Raw genomic sequence first — 18,993 nt, 5'->3', positions numbered from 1 at the left:
GCCGTCGCCCGCCCCTCCCTCCCCGCGCCTCGGCCCCCGGGGAGGGCGCGCGGGCCGCCCGGGACCCCGGGGGCTTTGTCTCCGAGCGCCGGGGCGGTGGCGCCCCCGCAGGCGGGAGGCGGGCGGGAGGGCGGGGCGGGCGACGGCGCCGTCATTGTCTGTCCGGCCCGGGGAGCACGTGTGCTCCCGCCGAGCCCCCGCTCGTCCCTTCGGGTCCCCTCTGCACCCAGGGCGGTGGATGCCCGGGGCCGGGCGGGGTCGGAGCTGGGCGTGGGGAGGCGGTGGCGCCCCGATCCTTTCACTGGAAGCAGGGGCGTTGCCGGCCGCTCCGCGGTGTCTCCCGGGGTCGGCCTTGCCGCTGCCAGGCCCCGGGGCCCCACCGCCGGGGAACCGGCCGAGCTGCTAACGCCTGAGCAGTGACCCAGCGCGGGGAAGGGAGAGCTGGGAAGGGCAGACTTGCGGTGAAGTTGTGCCACCGCCCAGCTCCTCTGGGTGTGTTGTGGCGACTCCTACACCAGCCAGAGAAAGGAGAGATCTGGGCATTGTGTTCCAACGGGGCGCAGTTTGCCAGGGCCTCAGATGCGGGGTAGAGGAAATGCCAAACGTTGCTGTGCACCTCTCAGCCTCTAAGCACATCGCAGTTGACTCTTAGAGAAAAGGCAAAATGGTTGACCTTAAAAAGGGAAACCAACCTGTGGATCCCTGGTCAGGAATTGGGTTGGTTGAAATTGTGACAGATCTTACCTGAGACATCCTGAAATGTTTTGGAACAAACGCTTCATATATTGGTTAGAAGTATGTTAGTTTTTGTAAATATAGGATTTAGATTGACAAAATACGTACAGGTCTGTAGTTTCCAAGATATTGTATATTATTATGTTTTAATTTTTTTTATTGCCCTTTTTGTTTTGAAAAAGGGAAATCAGATCTCATAAAGAATGAGAATGCATCTTAAGTAGCTAAAGAAGTAATGTCTTCTAGCAGTTAAGACTTTTTTTTTTTTTTGTAAGTTAAAGTAAAAAAATAATTAAGTGGTATAACTGCCTGCTGGGAAAATTTCACAACATTGCAAGATTTTAGAGGTTTCAATCATTTCAAAAAATGATTTTGAGTCATAAAAGTCATCCAACTATGCTATATTTAGAAAGACCTAATTTTTTTTTTTTTACTGTTAGTACTTTTATGATTTTATTTTAATATTTGATTCATTTGCTGGAGTTTGAGGTTTACTGGTATTACTTTCATGATTAACTCCACTTATTGTATCTCTCTGAACTATTGTAAATGGAAATCTCCTCTGTTCTGCTCTGTTTTCTCTATAAACAAGGACCGAGTTGTTTTAATTATTATAACCTTTGCCACAGGAGTATAAAGAAACCCCCCCCCTTTTTTTTTTTAACAGAAAAATGGTTTTGGAAATATTTCTTTTTTAGTCTACCTATGATCTGTGGAAACTAAACAGCTAAATAACTACACAATCCAGTACTTCAGATGTTTCATACTAAGCGAAATCGTAGTATGCAGATTTAAACCTATAATGTTAGGCTGATGAGATGGCTAAGACGGTTAAGTGTTAACAACCTGACATGAAAGTAAAGGAGAAAACCAGTTCCACAAAGTTGTCTGCTGACCTCCCACATTCACAGGGGAGTAAAGTAAATAAAACCAATCACAAAAATTGTGTTCTCTGTACTCTGTGGTAAAAGCTGCATCTCTGAATGCTGGATCAATAGCTCTGGTTTAGGTAATGCATGCATGTGCACATACATACATGTAGGCAAAACCACTCAAACACGTAAAACAAAAAGAAATATTTTAAAAATGTGAGAGATCATTCCAGTATAATAGAACACATAGATCTTGGATATTTGTTTTGACAGATGCCCATGTTTTTGCTTCTGTGGACATGGAGAATTTATTCATTTTGTCCAGAAAGCTCTCTGTGGCTCATTTTGGATATTACCTTCCACTCCCATTTCAGTTCCTTCCCAGTCACTGGTGATGCTTTTGTTATAGATTGTTTTTGTTGTTTGTGTGGAGCATTACCGGAATGAGATCATGGCGCAGAATTTTGTTTGTGTCTGGCTATTTGCATTCAAATTGACATTTTTGATCTGTACTATCAATGATTTTTCAAGGTATCAGTAATTTTTTTTTTAAATTCTGAGTGGTAGTCTATGATAAGAATATATGACAGTTTAGTCATTTGCCTTTTGTTGGGGCATGTTGGCAATTTTGAACAAAAGAATGACAAGAATATTTTATAGATAGATATGTTTCAGTTTCTCTCGGGAATTATTGCTGTGTCATCAACCAAACTGACCTCCAGGATGAGCAGTCTGTCAACAGCTGGTGGTTCTACATTCTCGCCAAGATTGGCTATTAACAGTCTTCAGTTTTAACTGTTTTAGTGATATGTAGTACTTTTCTCATCGTGATTTTAATTTAGATCTTTGTAATGGCCAGTTACTTGTCTGATTATGGTCTGTTTTGTAAAGTAGTCTAGAAATGTGCCCATTCTTAGGATGTATGTCTCCTACTGATTTTGTAGGTCTCCACGGAATACATTTTTCCTTAGGTGTATGTGAATATATTCTCCTACTTTATAGTTTGTCTGTTAATTTTATTGGTGACTTATTTTGATGATTTTACAGCTTTATATTTTATGCATCTGTTTGTTTGTTTGGTTGGTTGGTTATTTATTGAGGCAGGGTCTCTCTCCTAGGCCTGGGAGGCCTTGAATTCTCAGAAAATCTGCCTCTGCCTCCAAGTGCTGTGACTGACTAAAAGCCTGTGTCACCATGCTCAGCTCATTACCTTTTCTTTTTACAGGTAATATTTAGTGTGAGCTAAATCATCTTTGTCAACTTCAAAATTGCTCTTTTCATCTAGATGTTTAGTAGTATTAGTTGCTATGTTTGTATTAACCTCAATTTTGAATTAAATTTTATTTATGGGATATGAGTTGAGTTAGCTGGCAAAAGAGACAAGAACCCTGCCCACTCCAGACAGAAAGGATTTGCAATAGCAATGACAGCATTCAGTATCAGCATTTTCTGCATCTATGGTAGGTTCTTTTACAGGGGAGGACTTTTGAGCTGAGTGAAAACAAAATTTTTATACTGTAAAGTGAATATGTGTGATCTTTGTTGCATAGGACACTATTGCTGTTTTCTAGGATCTGTTCACTGCAGCACAGTTTTTGAAAAGGTAGAAACAAGGACAGTCAGTCCAGTCAGTCAGGCTTTCTATTCTGAATGTGTGAAATCCCAAGAAACCCATAGAGAACTATTTCCTCACTCTTTGAATTAATGATCATTGACATGTCTGTTGATTTTGGGATAGAAATTTTGTCTATCTCTTGTTAGATGTGTGCTTAAGCATTTGAGGTCTTTATTGCTGTTATGGTGCTCCACCCTCTCCACCCCCCCACCCCACCCCACCCCCCATCCCCAAGCCAGGTTCAATGGTGCAGGCCTTTAATTGCAGTACTCCGGAGGCAGAGGCAGGCCTTGGCTACATACTAAGTTCCAGGATAGCCAGAACTTTATGGTGAGACCCTGTCTCAAGTGTTTTTTCTCATGTTTATGGAAATGCAGTTTGAATTTTGTGCTTTGTATCTGTCTTACACCCTTGATAAGTTTTCTTTCTTTTTAAAAATGTGTGCCCATTCTGGGTCCCAGTTGTATATTTTGAATATATTTTTTTGTGTGTGTGTGTCAAATCTTCCAGCATTGTCTGACCTCCAAAGTATTCATTTAGCTGACAGATCTGGAATAGCCACTTTCTGAGTTTTGTGCATAGGCGGTTTAGTCCTCACAGGAGTTTAGGGGAATCTTGGAATATTTGCTGTAAAGCTTTTCTCTGTATGCAAGCCTTTGTAGCCTTCCTAACAGAGCAAGACTGTAATGTTCTTGAGTTCCTACTCTTTGAGTTGTGAGCCCAAGGAGTGCTGTAAGTGTCCCAGGATGGCCTGCTGCCCCGTGTCTCCAGAGAGTTGCTTCATAGGTTTGTTTTGTTTTACTTATGTTGTAGTTGTTCTCGTAACTAGAGGTAGAAGCTGTTTCATGATTTAAAAATGCAATCCCCTTATAATTAATACAGTTTTTAAAATTTATCAATTATATTTTTGCTAGGTAAATCTTTAAAATGAACGTGTCAAAGAAAACAGTATTTGAGTTGTGTGGACATTGGTGAAATTGCAGTAACACATTAAACACCAACATTTTAGTTTTACTTTTTAAAGTAATGGACTTAAAAAGGGTTAAGTCTCATTAGTAGATTTCCATTTTGAATCTGGTCCTTGTAAATGCATTCAGAATACACTGTACTAAAGTTGTATATGCAGATTTGGATTCTGCCAAGAAAATGGAAAGTCATAGGAATGGCCCTTTTTTTTTTCCTCTACAGTTCTGTCCATTTTCCTGGGGGTAGAGGGAAACAAACACTTTGACTAGTGATTGGTAAATTAAGATTATGTATCTTTGTCATTACCTGGCTATGTGACTTCTAGGTTTCATGGATGCTGACATCTAGATACACTAGGGAGAACTAAGTGTGGCAAGCACAGATGATACTGGGACTGTGTTACAGAAGAACTTATCTTACGGGTTTGATATGAAATGGACAACTGGGAGTTTTAATATGTTTTTGACCAAGAGAATAGATAGCATTTTCTTTTTAGGAATATTAGTTTGATGGTAGTAGAATGGAAGAACTTACTGGAAAAGCTGTGGTTTCCTCTTTAGCATATTTTAAAATAACATTTTCATATGAATATAGTTGTCTTTATATGTAATCATATATATTACATATATGTTATCTGTTCATAGTAGAATAAAGTTAAAGATTTTAAATTTATTTAACTCTTTTTTTTTTTTTTTTTTTTGAGATCAGAACCTGCCCCTGCTCTTTTAAGTGCTGGAATTACAGACATATACGCCGATGGTTAGCTTTTGTTTCATGCAATAAAATTTGGCACTCTAAGTATTTCTCAGAAAAGGAGCTGTTTCCTCTTTTTATAAGCTTAAGTAGTGTGTATGTAAACTTCCTCAGAAATGCAGTGTTACATTTTTTTATGTACCATAGTCCCCTTAATTATAGTCTTTCATTTGCAAAAGTAAGGATCTTTTACAGAAAATGACTAACATCAGCAGCTGTTTTTAAAAACAAGAAATAATCTTAGGTATTTTTAGACTAAAATTTCTTTCCCCTTCCGCAGCAGTTTGAGATAGATATTCATATGTTGTTTCCCAAATGAGGGACTGATGAGGAAACCTAGAGAGTAACTTCCCAGAGCCATACATGCATAGTAGACCTGAGATTCGAATCCGTTTCTACCCACATACCGACACTGCTTGAGTCGGAAACTTGAAGGCCCAAATGGCATCCCCTCCTGCAAAGCATGTTTAAAAGTACAAAACTTATTTTGTGATCAGTTCTGGATGAATTCCAAGTTTACAGAATGAGGATTTCTTTTGCTTTTTAAATTAATTATTTGAAATACCAACTTAAAAGCCTTGGTTACTTAGTCAAATGCCAAGTTTTTTGTATGGGAAAGATTCTGGTACTAGATTTAAAAAAAAAAAAGATACATTTTAAGAGATCCTTGAAAAAATTGGCACAATTTTAAATTGTTTTGTCTTTAGTTTTAACAGTGGCTTTCGAATCAGTGACTTCTAACTGTATTATGTAGAAGGCACCATTTTGTTAAAAAATTTTTTAATTGCTTCATCTAATTGAATACTTTGGTTCTGCCAAATCTATTTTTCCTTTCTTTTCTTTCTTTTTGTTTTTGTTGTTTTTTTCCATCCAGTATCACTGTGACGATCATCTCTGTTGGCTTGGCACAACCTATAGACACCTGAGAAGAGAGCCGTAATGCCAGGCTGTCTGTATTAAGCTGATCTTTGGCGTGTCTGTACAGGATTGCCTTAGCTAATTGATGTGGGAGGACCTAATCCAGTATAGGTTGCACCATTCATTCCCTTGGCAGGGGTTACTGAAGTCTCTAAGAGTAGAGAAATGGAGCTGAGCATAAGCAAGCATGCATACATTCATTTCTTTTTTGTTCTTGTCTGGGTATGATGTGACTAGCTGTTTGAAGTTCCTGCTGTGACTTTCCTACAGCTATGGACTGTAACCTGGAGTTGTATGATCAAATAAATCCCATCTCCCCCAAATTGCTTTTATCAGCGTATTTTATCATATCAAAAGAAATGAAACCAGGAGAGTCACATAGCACACTCTCTTTAAGATTTATTTATTTATTGTGTATACAGTGTTCTGCCTACATGTATACCTGCAGGCCAGAAGAGGGCACCAGACCTCAGTATAGATGGTTGTGAGCCACCATGTGGGCGCTGGGAATTGAACCCAGGACCTCTGGAAGAGCAGCCAGTGCTCTTAACCTCTGAGCCATTAAGCTTAAGCTCTGAACCTCTCCAGCCCACCAAGCAATCTTTAAAAATGTGTACATGTTGCACACTGTGGAAAATTTCCCAAGGCATTGTTGTCTTCCTGTTTTGGGTGAGTGGTCTTTCCTGCTTATTCATTGTTTTAGGTTATAAGAGGTTATAGGTTTTACTGTTTTTAGTTTGTTGTGACTATGCTTTTTGTTTGTGACAAGTGTCTAGCTATGCTGTTGAAGCTGGTCTTAAACTTGTGAACTCAATTGATTCTCCCTTCTGAAGTCTCCTGAATAGGTTGGGATTGGAGGTATAAACTGCCATGACTAGCTTATGGAGATCCTTTTAACATATTTCATTTTTTTCCCCTCACCATCTCTCTCATCTAAGAATAATTAAAGTATGACCTTGCGCCATGGGGGATTTAGTCATAGTTTATTTGATATTATGAAATTAGCCATCCCCTATTTATCAGGGGAACTTGGAAGACAAGTCCATATTCATGTTAGCCATATATACATCTCTCTGTTATCTGTTTCAGTCAACCTTTTCTAGCTTGTATTTCCTGATAGAAATGTCTTTCCAAATTTATTGGGTCTTCTTTCCTGTTGAACCTTGAATTATTCCACATAGTTCTGTGCTAGAGTCTTTTCCTAGTATGAGAGAAGATGTTTAGTTTTCTGAACCTTGTAGCCGCAGTAACAAAATGATACGCATACAAAGTTAACACATATAATGTATTGTGTGCTTGAGTTGAAGGGGCAAAATGTGCAATGGGGAACTAAAACAACAGCCATTTCTCACAGTGCGAGACATTGAGAAGGTTCAGTCCAGCTTGCCAGCAGGGTCGATTTTACTGTGAGGCAGCCTTGCTTGGTGCCTTCCTTGGTAGCTTACACCTTCCTGTGCCTGGTGTCTGTCTCCTCCTGTAAGGGCAATAGTCACAGTGGGGCAGAGCCTCACTTCCAGGACCTCATCCTAACTGTGGTCACCTCCCCAAAGCTCTATCTAAACATCTAGCGTAGGAGTTAAAGAGTCAGCATAGGAAATGTGGGCAGGGCACAAACATTGCTGTACTTCACACAGTAGGAAAGACTGGAGCTAAATTACACAAGTGCCTCATGCTAGCCATGAGTTCTTAAGTTCCTTTTGTTGTTATTGAATTTTCTTCTTAAATCTTAATTTAAAGGGGGGTTATTACCACCATTATGACAATAAGGTGGTAAGTAAAGTAAATTCTAGGATATAAAGTGCTTAAAACAAATGAGAAGGTAACTAGTGATAGTAAGAGGGGGGTTGATTTTATTTCCAAGTGGCATTTGGACAGTTCAGCACTGTACAATGATTGTACAAGCTTTTAAGAATGTAAGAGAAAACACATAATTCTCAAAGTGTTCTTTTAAGTGGAACATGTGCTGGGAACAAACAAGTAAATGGAAGTTATTGACTTTATCATGTTTAATCATTTTAAGCTTTTATTGGAGTAGGACAATCGACTTGCCTAACTGTGCAAATGTGAGTAAAAGCTTTAGGTGCAGTATATAAGCGATATTACCATGTGGTCAAACTTCAGTCTAAACAGGCTATATTGCCTCTCTAAAAAATGACTAAATTTAGTCCTGTGTGAGAGCTAGCTACTGTTTCCAGCTTCCTTTCGACCTTACTTGCCTTTTCTCTAAAATGTGCTTAATCCATTATGACTGCCCCTTGCTTGGTCTCTTGCTTTCCCTTCTCTAGCCTGCTTGTATTTCTGCTGAGGTCCTATTCTGTTTGTTTTTCAGATGAGACCCTTTTTGCTCTTCCTGCTGCATCTGGGCCTGTGACACCCTCCTCTGCAGGCAAGTTCTTTCTTCTAGTCTTGTCTCTGTATTCCACCTGTCACTCTAGTGTTAACCCAACAGAGTACTTTGGATTTACTGGAAATTAGCATTGGTCCAAGAACGTCGGTTTTTTTTTTTTTTTTTTTTTTTTTTTACTGAAAACAAAACTTAAATTTGCATTTTATATGCTACTGTCCAAGGGAGGCATGGGCAGGGTTTGATTCATGACTGGAATGATGTAAGAAATTCTCGGACCCTTGATTTACCTTTACATAATAACAATTCATTTTCTTCAAATAGTTTGCCTTTGTGTAGTATAGCCACAGGCCATTATGTAAAGGAATGCCTGTCTATGGCTTTTGATAATCCAGTACCCTCTCTAGTCTATACAGCTACATCAAACCTTATATTCTTTTTAAACTATTTGAAAGAAGCTTTTTCCAGTTAGTAACACCTGAGGTTTTTCTCAGATTTGATTTATGTCTCTGCGTAGTACATAGCTGCCTCTGAAACTGCATGTTACTTTTTTCTTTAGGTACTTTAAGTTAATAACTATATTTATAGGGTACATTATTCATTGCTGCATGGTAAGGTCTACTTGATTAGCATATCCATCATCTTAGATGTTTTTGATTTCTTGGTAGCGAGAGTATTTAGAGTCTTGGCTTTTATGTGGTAGACAACATATTATTACGTATGTTGTGCAATAGCCATGCACTTTTTAAAATTGACAATAGTTTCATATTTTCAGTAACGATCCAAGTCTGTGTATTTACCTGTTACTAACATTTCACTTTAATAGTAAGTCTCTACTAACACTTTTATGAATCTGTCATAAAGCTTGCATTATCTCTGAGAACGCTGGCATTCTCTAATTATCCTTTCTATCCATGGCCACAGAAAAAATTATGGATTTGAAGGAGCAGCCAGGTAACACTGTTTCGTCTGGTCAAGAGGATTTCCCATCTGTCCTGCTTGAAACTGCTGCCTCTCTTCCTTCTCTATCTCCTCTCTCAACTGTTTCTTTTAAAGAACATGAATACCTTGGTAATTTATCAGCAGTGTCATCTAAAGAAGGAACAATTGAAGAAACTTTAACTGAGGCTTGTAAAGAGTTGCCAGAGAGGGCAACAAATCCATTTGTAAATAGAGATTTAACAGAGTTTTCGGAATTAGAATATTCAGAAATGGGATCATCTTTCAATGGCTCTCCCAAAGGAGAGTCAGCCATACTAGTAGAAAATTCTAAAGAAGTAATTGTGAGGAGTAAAGACAAAGAGGATTTAGTTAGCAGTGCAGCCCTTCACAATCCACAAGAGTCACCTGTGACCCTTACTAAAGTGGTTAAAGAAGACAGAGTTATGTCTCCAGAAAAGACAAAGGACATTTTTAATGAGATGCAAGAGTCAGTGGTAGCACCTATGAGGGAAGAGTATGCAGACTTTAAGCCATTTGAACAAGCATGGGAAATGAAAGACACCTATGAGGGAGCTGGGAGTGTGGCTGCTAGAGGTAACACAGAAAGTAAAGTGGACAAGAACTGCTCTGAAGATAGCCTGGAGCAAAAAAGTTCTGGAAAAGATAGTGAAAGCAGTAATGATGATGCTTCTTTCCCTAGTACACCAGAACCTGTGAGGGAAGGCTCCAGAGCATACATCACATGTGCTTCTTTTACCTCAGCAACTGAAAGCACCGCAGCAAACATTTGCCCTTTGTTAGAAGATCATACTTCAGAAAATAAAACGGATGAAAAAAAAATAGAAGAAAGGAAGGCCCAAATTATAACAGAGAAGACTAGCCCCAAAACATCAAATCCTTTCCTCGTAGCAATACAGGATGCTGAGGCAGATTATGTCACAACAGATAACTTATCAAAGATGACAGAGGCAGTGGTGGCAAACATGCCTGAAGGTCTAACTCCAGATTTAGTACAGGAAGCGTGTGAAAGTGAACTGAGTGAATCTACAGGTACAAAGATTGCTTATGAAACAAAAATGGACTTGGTCCAGACATCAGAAGCTATACAAGAATCACTTTTCCCCACAGCACAGCTTTGCCCATCATTTGAAGAATCTGAAGCAACTCCTTCCCCAGTTTTGCCTGACATTGTTATGGAAGCACCATTAAGTTCTCTCCTTCCAAGCGCTGGTGTGCCTGTAGTGCAGCCCAGTGTATCCCCACGAGAAGCACCTCTTTCAGTTAGTTATGACAGTGTAAAGCCTGAGCCTGAAAATCCCCCACCATACGAAGAAGCACTAAAAGCTTCGGGAACAAAGGAAGACATTAAAGAGCCTGAAAGTATTAATGCAGCTGTTCAGGAAACAGAAGCTCCTTATATATCCATTGCATGTGATTTAATTAAAGAAACAAAGCTGTCCGCTGAACCAAGTTCAGATTTCTCGAATTATTCAGAAATAGCAAAATTTGAGAAGTCAGTGCCTGATCACTCTGAGCTAGTGGAGTCCTCACCCGATTCTGAACCAGTTGACTTATTTAGTGATGATTCAATTCCCGAAGTCCCACAAACACAAGAGGAGGCTGTGATGCTCATGAAGGAGAGTCTCAGTGAAGTATCTGAGACAGAAACACAGCAGAAACATGAGGAGAGATTTAGTGCTTCACCTCAGGAAGTAGGAAAGCCATATTTAGAGTCTTTTCAGCCCAATTTACGTATTACAGAAGATGCTACAACTAATGAAATTCCAACATTGACCAAAAAGGAGAAAATTTCTTTGCAGATGGAAGAGCTTAATACTGGGATGTATTCAAATGATGACTTGATTACTTCTAAGGAAGACAAGATAAAAGAAAGTGAAACATTTTCAGATTCGTCTCCAATTGAGATAATAGATGAATTTCCCACGTTTGTCAGTACTAAAGCTGATTCTTCTCCTAAATTAGCCAAGGAATATACTGACTTAGAAGTATCCAACAAAAGTGAAGTTGCTAGTATCCAGAGTGGGGCTGGTTCGTTGCCCTGTGACCTTTCCTTCAAGAGCATATGCCCTAGCGATGAAATGCTTGTCTCAGATGAATTCTCCAAAGATAGGTCCAGTCTATCTAAGGAGTCCTTATTGCCTCCAAATGTTTCTGCTTTGGGACCTCCAACAGAAACAGGTGGCGTAGTTAAACCCAAAGTCCTTATGAAAGAAGCAGAGAAAAACCTTCCTTCTGCTACAGAGAATGAGGACAGATCACTGTCGGCTGTATTTTCACCAGAGCTGAGTAAAGCTTCAGGTAATCAATCCATGCACTGTTTCACCATCATTGGCTTACTATGGAACATAAATAACATTTTATGACATACATTTACAGTGTCCAGTACATCTCATTGATTAGAATCTTTACTAATTCAGGTAAAAGTTTTTTAGTTCTGTGTGGCTGAACAGATGGCTCAGTAATTAAGAGCATTTGCTGTTCTTTTATCCTCCACAAGACCAAGTTCACTTCCCAACCACCATGTGGTCAAGCACAACTAGCTCTACCTCCAGTTCTGGGGAATCTGATGCCCTCTTTTGACATCTGGTGCTTCTATGGGCTCCAGACACATGTGATGCACAGATATACATGCAAGTTAACACAGATCCACACACACACACGTACACACTAAAAATTTAAAATAGAAAATGATTAAGAAAAGTTTTCCTTCTAGCCAGGTATGGTGGTACAATATCTATAATCCCAAGTTCACTTAGGAGCCTAAGGTGGGAGGATTATTGTGAATTTGTCTCAAAAAACAAGAATACAACAGTTTTGTGCAATTTCTATCTACCCTACTTCTACTTGACACTCATTCTTGCTGTTAGCTTTTTCATAGTTAACATTGCATCATGGAACCAAGGGAGAAAAATTATTAAAATTATCTTTCAAGATGCATTTTTTTCCCTTCTGTGTTTCCTGATAACATGACAGGCAAGGGATATTAAAGCAATATTTTCAGATGTGTTTATTTTTGTTCTAGAAATGATTTCATATCAAATTTGGAAATCATGACCATTTCTGTAGCTTGCTTTTATATTTAAATATAATGGATTATTTTTCTAGTGAGAGGTATGAGGCTGGATATACTAAGTGTAGATATTTTTCAGGAAAGTAATTATTAAAGCATGGTATCAATTTATGTAAAGCTCAGATTTTCTTACACTTTTGACCCAGTATTTACTATGCTTGTTTTGCACACATTTTTTTTTTTCTTAACTTGGCATAGCTGTATTTTCTATTTATATACGTAGCAATTATGTTGTATTTACTGAATATTTACATATTGGAGATAGCTAGCACTGGCTAGCATCAGTCTAGTGTAGAAATTAATTTTGTTACAAGAAGAGATTCTGAATATTTAGATAATGAATTGAGCAGGGAGATTTCTTGTTTGATAGACATGAATGTGAAGGATATGGAGAGAAGTCAAAGACAAGGCCAAGATTCTGGGTTCCTGCCATGTGAGTACTGAGTCAGCAGCATGAGAAGCAAAGGTGGGGAAAATGAAAAATTGGGTTTGTGAGAAGATACATTCAGTTTAGTATTGCAGCAAAGAAATTATTGATACCATTTTCAAGAAACATTGAAACAGCTTGCCTGGCTATTATATGTGTATATTTGCCATGAACTTGGAGCTAAAAATTACAGCTACAGATAGGAAACAAGGAAAAATTAAAAGGCAATGATAATTAACACATAAGAGTTAAGGATTGAAAAAGGAGGGAAGGTGATGTAAGTAGGTGGGACCAGGACGCATATAGACTAAACTCTGATAGCAGTTCAGGAACAAGAAGAAGAAAATGTTAGCCAGCAGGGAATGGAATATGAGTTGAGGCAGTTGATCCTTCCCCAATTTTTAGCAGGGTTGGAAAAGTTGATCACAGATGCTGATAGAATGCCCATGGATGCTGTGATAAGCTCCACAGTTCAGAAGGAATTGGCTCTGTAGAGGAGAAGGGTATACTGTGGGTAGTGAGTAGAAAGAAACCTGTGGGTGGGGCTTGGTATTGGTAGGGTTTGTATCTGAAACTGAGGGGCTTGGCAAATGTTAATGTTAAAGCAGTATGTGAGGTATTTGCTGAGGATGAGTTGAAGCATACTTGGCAAAATAAGTATGAAATAGTTCCAAAGAGAGGAAGCAAGGGTAGTTTTGTTTTTGATAAGTGGGCCAGTGGAAGGACAGTGAGCCAAGAGAGTTGAGAATAATAGGAATGAAGAATGAAGTAGTATGAAGTCATTGAAATGATGGGCTGACATCCAGGTTGAATTGAGTAGGAAGTTGATAGAGACTGGTAGATCAAGTGAATTCTAGGTCCAAATTAGGTATAAGAACCAAAAGTGATAGAAATAAAAATATGGCTCTTAGAATGTTGTGGGAAAAATAGTGAGATGTATGTATTGGGTATTGAGTTTTAGTACAAAAACAGTTCAGGCTGAAAAGTGACCAAAGTTTGACCATGAAGAATGGTAATGGGGCTAGACAGGCTGGCAAGCGTCTAGCAATAATTGTTCAGCAAGAGACCCTGTCTCAGTAAACAACCTATGTGATATAACTAAGCCAACGAGCACACCTCCCCCACAACAAACAAAAGGAAAGGAGTCTGGGGTAAACTGAGGAATCTGTAGCCCCTGACTTGAAATGAAAAAAGAGCAGCAGTGTCTGTGAAAGCCAAGTAAAAATGAAGAGTGGGTTGGGCGCTGACGTTGAGGAAAACAGTGTTTTTATCAAGGGAATCCTTCATGATTTGTTAGCTCAGCTTTCCTCCTGAGTGTATGTGGAGAGAGGCGGAGAGTGCCGTATGCCCCTGAGGTTGCTGTTGGGAATCATCTACCATCACTTTCTACGCTACACTGAGGCGGGGCTCACCCATGGCTACCAAGTCTGCTCTGGGGCTCTGTCTCTGCTTCCCACACCTGGGATTGCAGGTGGATCACTATACCACCTGGCTTTCTATAGGTTCTAAGATCCAAACTCGTCCTTGCGCTTGTGTGGCAGGTACTTTAAATCTTCTGAACCATCTTTCCAGCCCTGGTTTTTAAAACTCTAAATTAAATTAGATGATAACAAAATTGCTTTGAACTGACAAAATTTATATATATATATCTAGGGTACAATGTTATAATTTGATAAATATGTAGTGATTCCTAACATTACATTTTGTTCAGGTTTTTTGTTTGTTTGGTTGGTTTTTGTTTTTGTTTTTTGTTTTTTGTTTTTTTTTTTGAGACAGGGGCTCTCTGAAGCTCTGGCTGCCCCAGAAATCGCTCTGTATACCAGACTGGCCTTGAATTTACAGAGCTCCATCTGCCCTCTGAGTACTGGGATTATAGGCATGTGCCACTATTGCTTGGCTTTTTCAGTAATTTTTAAACTTACATTAGCTACCATGTCTACTCACTGGAGAATAGAACATAATTTGCATGTAACAAATGTGTAAGCCTTTAATCCCAGCAACTCATGAAGCACAGGCAGGCAGATCTCTGAGTTTGGGGCTAGCCTGCTCTACAGAATCAGTTCCAGGACAGCCGGGGGATACACAGAAAAACCCTGTCTCAAAAAACAAAACAAAAGTAAAACTAACAACAACAACAACAACAAAAAAAAAACACAACAAAACCCAAGCAAAGAAAGAAAACAAGACAAAAAAAACAAAAAAAACAAATGTGTATTTTCCAAAAAAGTCACATGAAGTAAACACAGTGTTCCTGTAAATACTTTGGATGACATCAATTCTAGTTGTTCTCACAAGTTGGCTTTCTTTTCTATAAAAAGAATGGGGTTAGATTAGATTTTTTTTCTGTTTGATAATTTCCTTAGTTATATTGCAAGCATTTATTAAAAGCGGGGACTTACATTTGCTTAGGCTTGGTTCTTTGAAGGACTATATTTTCTTAGAGGGGGGGGGACACAAAAACAAATTGTTCTCACGTAACTTAACTGGCACACAAACACAAACACGTGTGTTCTCTTAGGGTGGTTTACAGGCTGTGGTCCAAGTAGTTTATTTAACATTGGCTATCTCTTGACACTAAGTCCAAGGATCTGGTAGTTGTTCAGTCTACAAGACTGAAAAAAAAAATCTCACCCAATGTTGTGTTAGAGTCTCATTTAATTCCTTGAGAGCTGCTGGTCTTCAGTCTGTTTTGGAACCTCACAGAAGTAGATTCTAACACCAGTGAAAGTCTGCCTTAGTAATAGGACAGATGAACTTGCCAGGGAGAGTGAGGAAAAGTAGGCCAAAAGCAAAAGCTTCCTTCTTTCATACCCCTTTATGTCTTCCCTCAAATGGTCAAATCAAGAAAATCCCCCACAGCTGTATTGATTCCAGATGTATTATCAGGTTGGATAATAATATTAGTTGCACAGGTCACCCTTGTCAACTTGACACAAAATCACATGCTTAATTTCTAAATTAAAACAATAACCAGTATTTTACTTTCTAAATAAAAAAAAAAAAAATAATCCAGCTACTCTGCATACAGCTGCAGTGTTTTTCAGATCCTGTGTTGATGGATATTACAGTCAGAATATAAACCTTGAGATGGGTATGGTAGTAGTTTATCCTGAAATCCGAACCCCAAGAGATGGAGGCAGGAGGATCACAATTTTAAGGTCATTTTAGCTAGCATTCCAGTTTGAGGTCAGTCTATTTTTTTTTAAGTGGGGTCTTTTCCCTGAACCCAGAGTTCCGCTCTTGTCTAGGCTGGTAGCCAGGAAGCCTCATGTCTCTGCCCTTCACAGTACTAAGGTTAAAAGGCCCCCACAAGACCATAGTCAGCTTTTTAGGTGGGTGCTGGGATTTGAACTAAAGTCCTTAGAGTTGCAAGTGCTTTTGACTATTTAGCCATCTCTCCAGCCACATAATGGTCACTCTTGGCTACATAAACCAACCTGATTACAGTGACATAAAGAAGGCATTCTAAGAGTTATCTCAGGGCTGGAGAGATGAGTACTTATGCTTGAAGACTGGGATTTGTTTCCCAGCATCACATGATAGCCTGCCTCAACCATCTTCAACCCCAGTTCCAGAGGATTTGACACCCTCCCTGACCTAGGGAACCAGGCACACATGAGGACACACATACAAGCAAAACACTTAAAAAGAGTACCCCCAGACTTCTCATTCTGTTTTCACTTTCCAAATAACTGGGGCTGCAAGCACTTACGTGGGTTTAAACCAAGGCTTCATGCATGCTAAGCAAGCGCTGGCAACTGACCTAGTATTGCATGTGCTAGTATGTTAAATAAGCACTTAAACGTATCTTTTGTGTTTGAGTGTTTTAACAGTCTGTGTGTATGTGTACCGTGTGGGTGTGGTGTCTGGAGTGCAGAAGAGGAACTTCTGGATCACTGGGAATGAGTTACAGCAGGTTGTGAGCTGCCATGTGGTGCTGTGAACTGAACCCTGATCTTCTGCAGGAATAACCAATGCTCTTCACTTCAGAGCTGTCTTTTAAGTGACCATATTCCCACCATATTCCTTTATTTGTCCCTTACTCCCTCTTTTCTCTGTTAGTGCCCTTGATTCCTCTAGAAAGTTTTAGTGTCTACTTACGTATCACAGTTATGTATGATTAACAGAATTGTATGTATACTAACTAGGAATCATGTACAAGAGTCATGTACAGTCTTTCTGAGGCTGTCTTAATTCATCTAACACAGTTAACTTTAGTTGCATCCATTTTCCTCCAAGTAATTTCATTCTGTATGGCTGAAAAAAATGCCATATGTGTATGTATCACATTTTGTTTTAATCCATTTCTTGGTGGGTTCCATGATAGCTACCGTGAATAGTGCTACATTGTACATGCCTCCTGTGTGGAAGTTAAAGGACAGCTGTGAAGAATATGTTCTCTTTCCTGCTCTGTGTGGGACCTGGGGGGTCAAACTGAGGTTATCAGGCTTGGCTTTCCTGGCTGAGCCTAGCCTTCTGTTTGCTTAATAACTGCTGTTGTGACTAATATAAAATGGACTCTCCATTTGTTCTGATTTACATTTCTCTGATGGCTAGTGAGGTTGAATGGTTTTCATGTTTTTATTGGCCATTTTTATTTCATCTTTTGAGAACTTCTATTGGTCCATTTGTAGTTTCTAATCTTGTCAGATATATAATAGATTGTTTTCTCCATTCTGGAGGCTGTCTCTTTACTTCACTATACCAAGCTTTTTAATTTCTTGAATCTCGATTGCCATTCGTTGGCTTTATTTCTTGAGCAATTGAAGTCATGTTTAGAAAATTCTTGCCTATGTCTATTTTGAAGTGTTTCCCCTCTAACAGTTTGAGAGTTTTGGGTGTTACGGTAACATCTTTGACCCATTTGGAATTGATTTTTGTATAGGTAGATGATAAGAATCCATTTTTATAATTTTACATGTGGATATCCAGCTTTCTTGGTACCATTTGTTCAAGAGGCTACCTTTTCTCCAGCAGTTAGCCAGGTAGCTGTAGTTGGATAGGGTTCTTTCTGGGCCTCTCAGATGTGTGCTTGTCTTCGTGCCAGACCTCTGTCACTTTGTTCTTGCTCAGTCATGTGACTTAGCCTGATGCAGTAATATCACTAGTATTATTCCTTTTGCTCAGGATTGCTTTGGCTATCTGAGGTCTTCTGTGTTTCTTTTTTCTATTAGAATTTTGATGGAGATTGTATTAAATCTGTAAATGGCTTTTGGTTGCATAGTAATTTTTATAATATTAGTTCTGCCTACCCTTGTGCATGGCTGTCTTTTTGCCTTATTTTTATTTTTTATTTTTAGTTTTATTTTATGTGTATGAGGGTTTTGCCTGTATGCATGTTTGCACATCACATGAGTGCCTGGTGTCCATGGTGGTCAGAGAGTGTTGGATCCCCTGTAACTGGAGTTAAAGATGGTTGTGAGCTATTATGTTGATTCTGGGAACAGAACCGAGGTCCAACCATTGAGCCAACTCTCTAGCCCCATTGCTTTAATTTTATTCTTTAGTGCCTTAAAGGTTTTCATAGTCGAGGTCTTTAACTTCCTTTGTTAGGTTTACTCCAAGGTTTTTAAATTTTGAAACAGATTTCTCTATGAGGCCCTGGCTGGCCTAGAACCTGGGACTCTCCCTTTGTAGAACAGACTGGCCTTGAGTTTAATTCTTCCTGTCTCCGCCTCCTGAGTGCTTAGATTAAATAAATGCTCTTTACTGCTCCCCACTCCACATTGTTTATTTATTTAGGCAACACTTTTGAAAAGGGTTGCTTCCCTGCTTTGTTTTCTGTGCCCTTTGTTGGTATATAGACAGCCTACTGTGAGTGTGTTTTAATTAATTAATTTATTCTCTTTATATTCCAGTTGTAGCCCCCTCCCTCCTCTCCTCCTGCTCCCACCCTCTTTCCCTCTTCATCCCTTCTCTGTTTCTCAGAAGAGGGGACCCTCCTCACCCCCCCCACCCCCGCTCATCAAGTCATATCAGGACTGAGCCATCTCTTCCCCTGTGGCCTAGTGAGGCAGCTTGCCAGGGGAGTGATCAAAAAGCAGGCAACAGAGTCCATGTCAGAGACAGCCCCCACTTCCCTTACTAGGGAACCCACATGAAGCCTGAGCTGCCCATCTGTGTAGGGTGCCTAGGTCCATTCTATGCATGGTCCTTGGTTGGTGCTTCAGTCTTTGTAAGCCCCTCTAGGCCCTGCGTAGTTGGCTCAGTTGGTCTTGTGGAGGTCCTGGCACCTCAAGGTCTTTCTGGCCCTTCCCCCACTATTCCACAAGAAAGACTCCCTACATATGCTTGGCACAATAGTGTTAGAGGCTGGCTCTCTCCCATGGG

At 39.6% G+C, this 18,993-nt stretch overlaps 1 protein-coding gene across 2 annotated transcripts in view; it reads left to right on the top strand.

Moving 5' to 3' along the window:
- Rtn4 (reticulon 4) overlaps window positions 1–18,993 on the top strand; it is a 50,646-nt gene that overhangs the window by 734 nt on the left and 30,919 nt on the right. The window contains exons 1-2 of one of the 2 annotated variants that reach the window (XM_055628880.1): window positions 8,189–8,245; window positions 9,128–11,464. In XM_055628880.1, coding sequence (XP_055484855.1) covers window positions 9,136–11,464 — 2,329 coding nt within the window. In that variant the 5' untranslated portion in view covers window positions 8,189–8,245; window positions 9,128–9,135. Of the gene's footprint in view, window positions 1–8,188; window positions 8,246–9,127; window positions 11,465–18,993 lie in introns of those variants that run through there. The other variant, XM_055628882.1, reaches the window with a different exon arrangement.

This window comes from Psammomys obesus, unplaced genomic scaffold, assembly GCF_907164565.1.
Source record: "Psammomys obesus unplaced genomic scaffold, mPsaObe1.curated_primary_1811, whole genome shotgun sequence".
NCBI lineage: Eukaryota > Metazoa > Chordata > Mammalia > Rodentia > Muridae > Psammomys > Psammomys obesus.
Note: the sequence above shows the minus strand (reverse complement) of the source record. Positions and strands in the feature narration are given on the sequence as shown.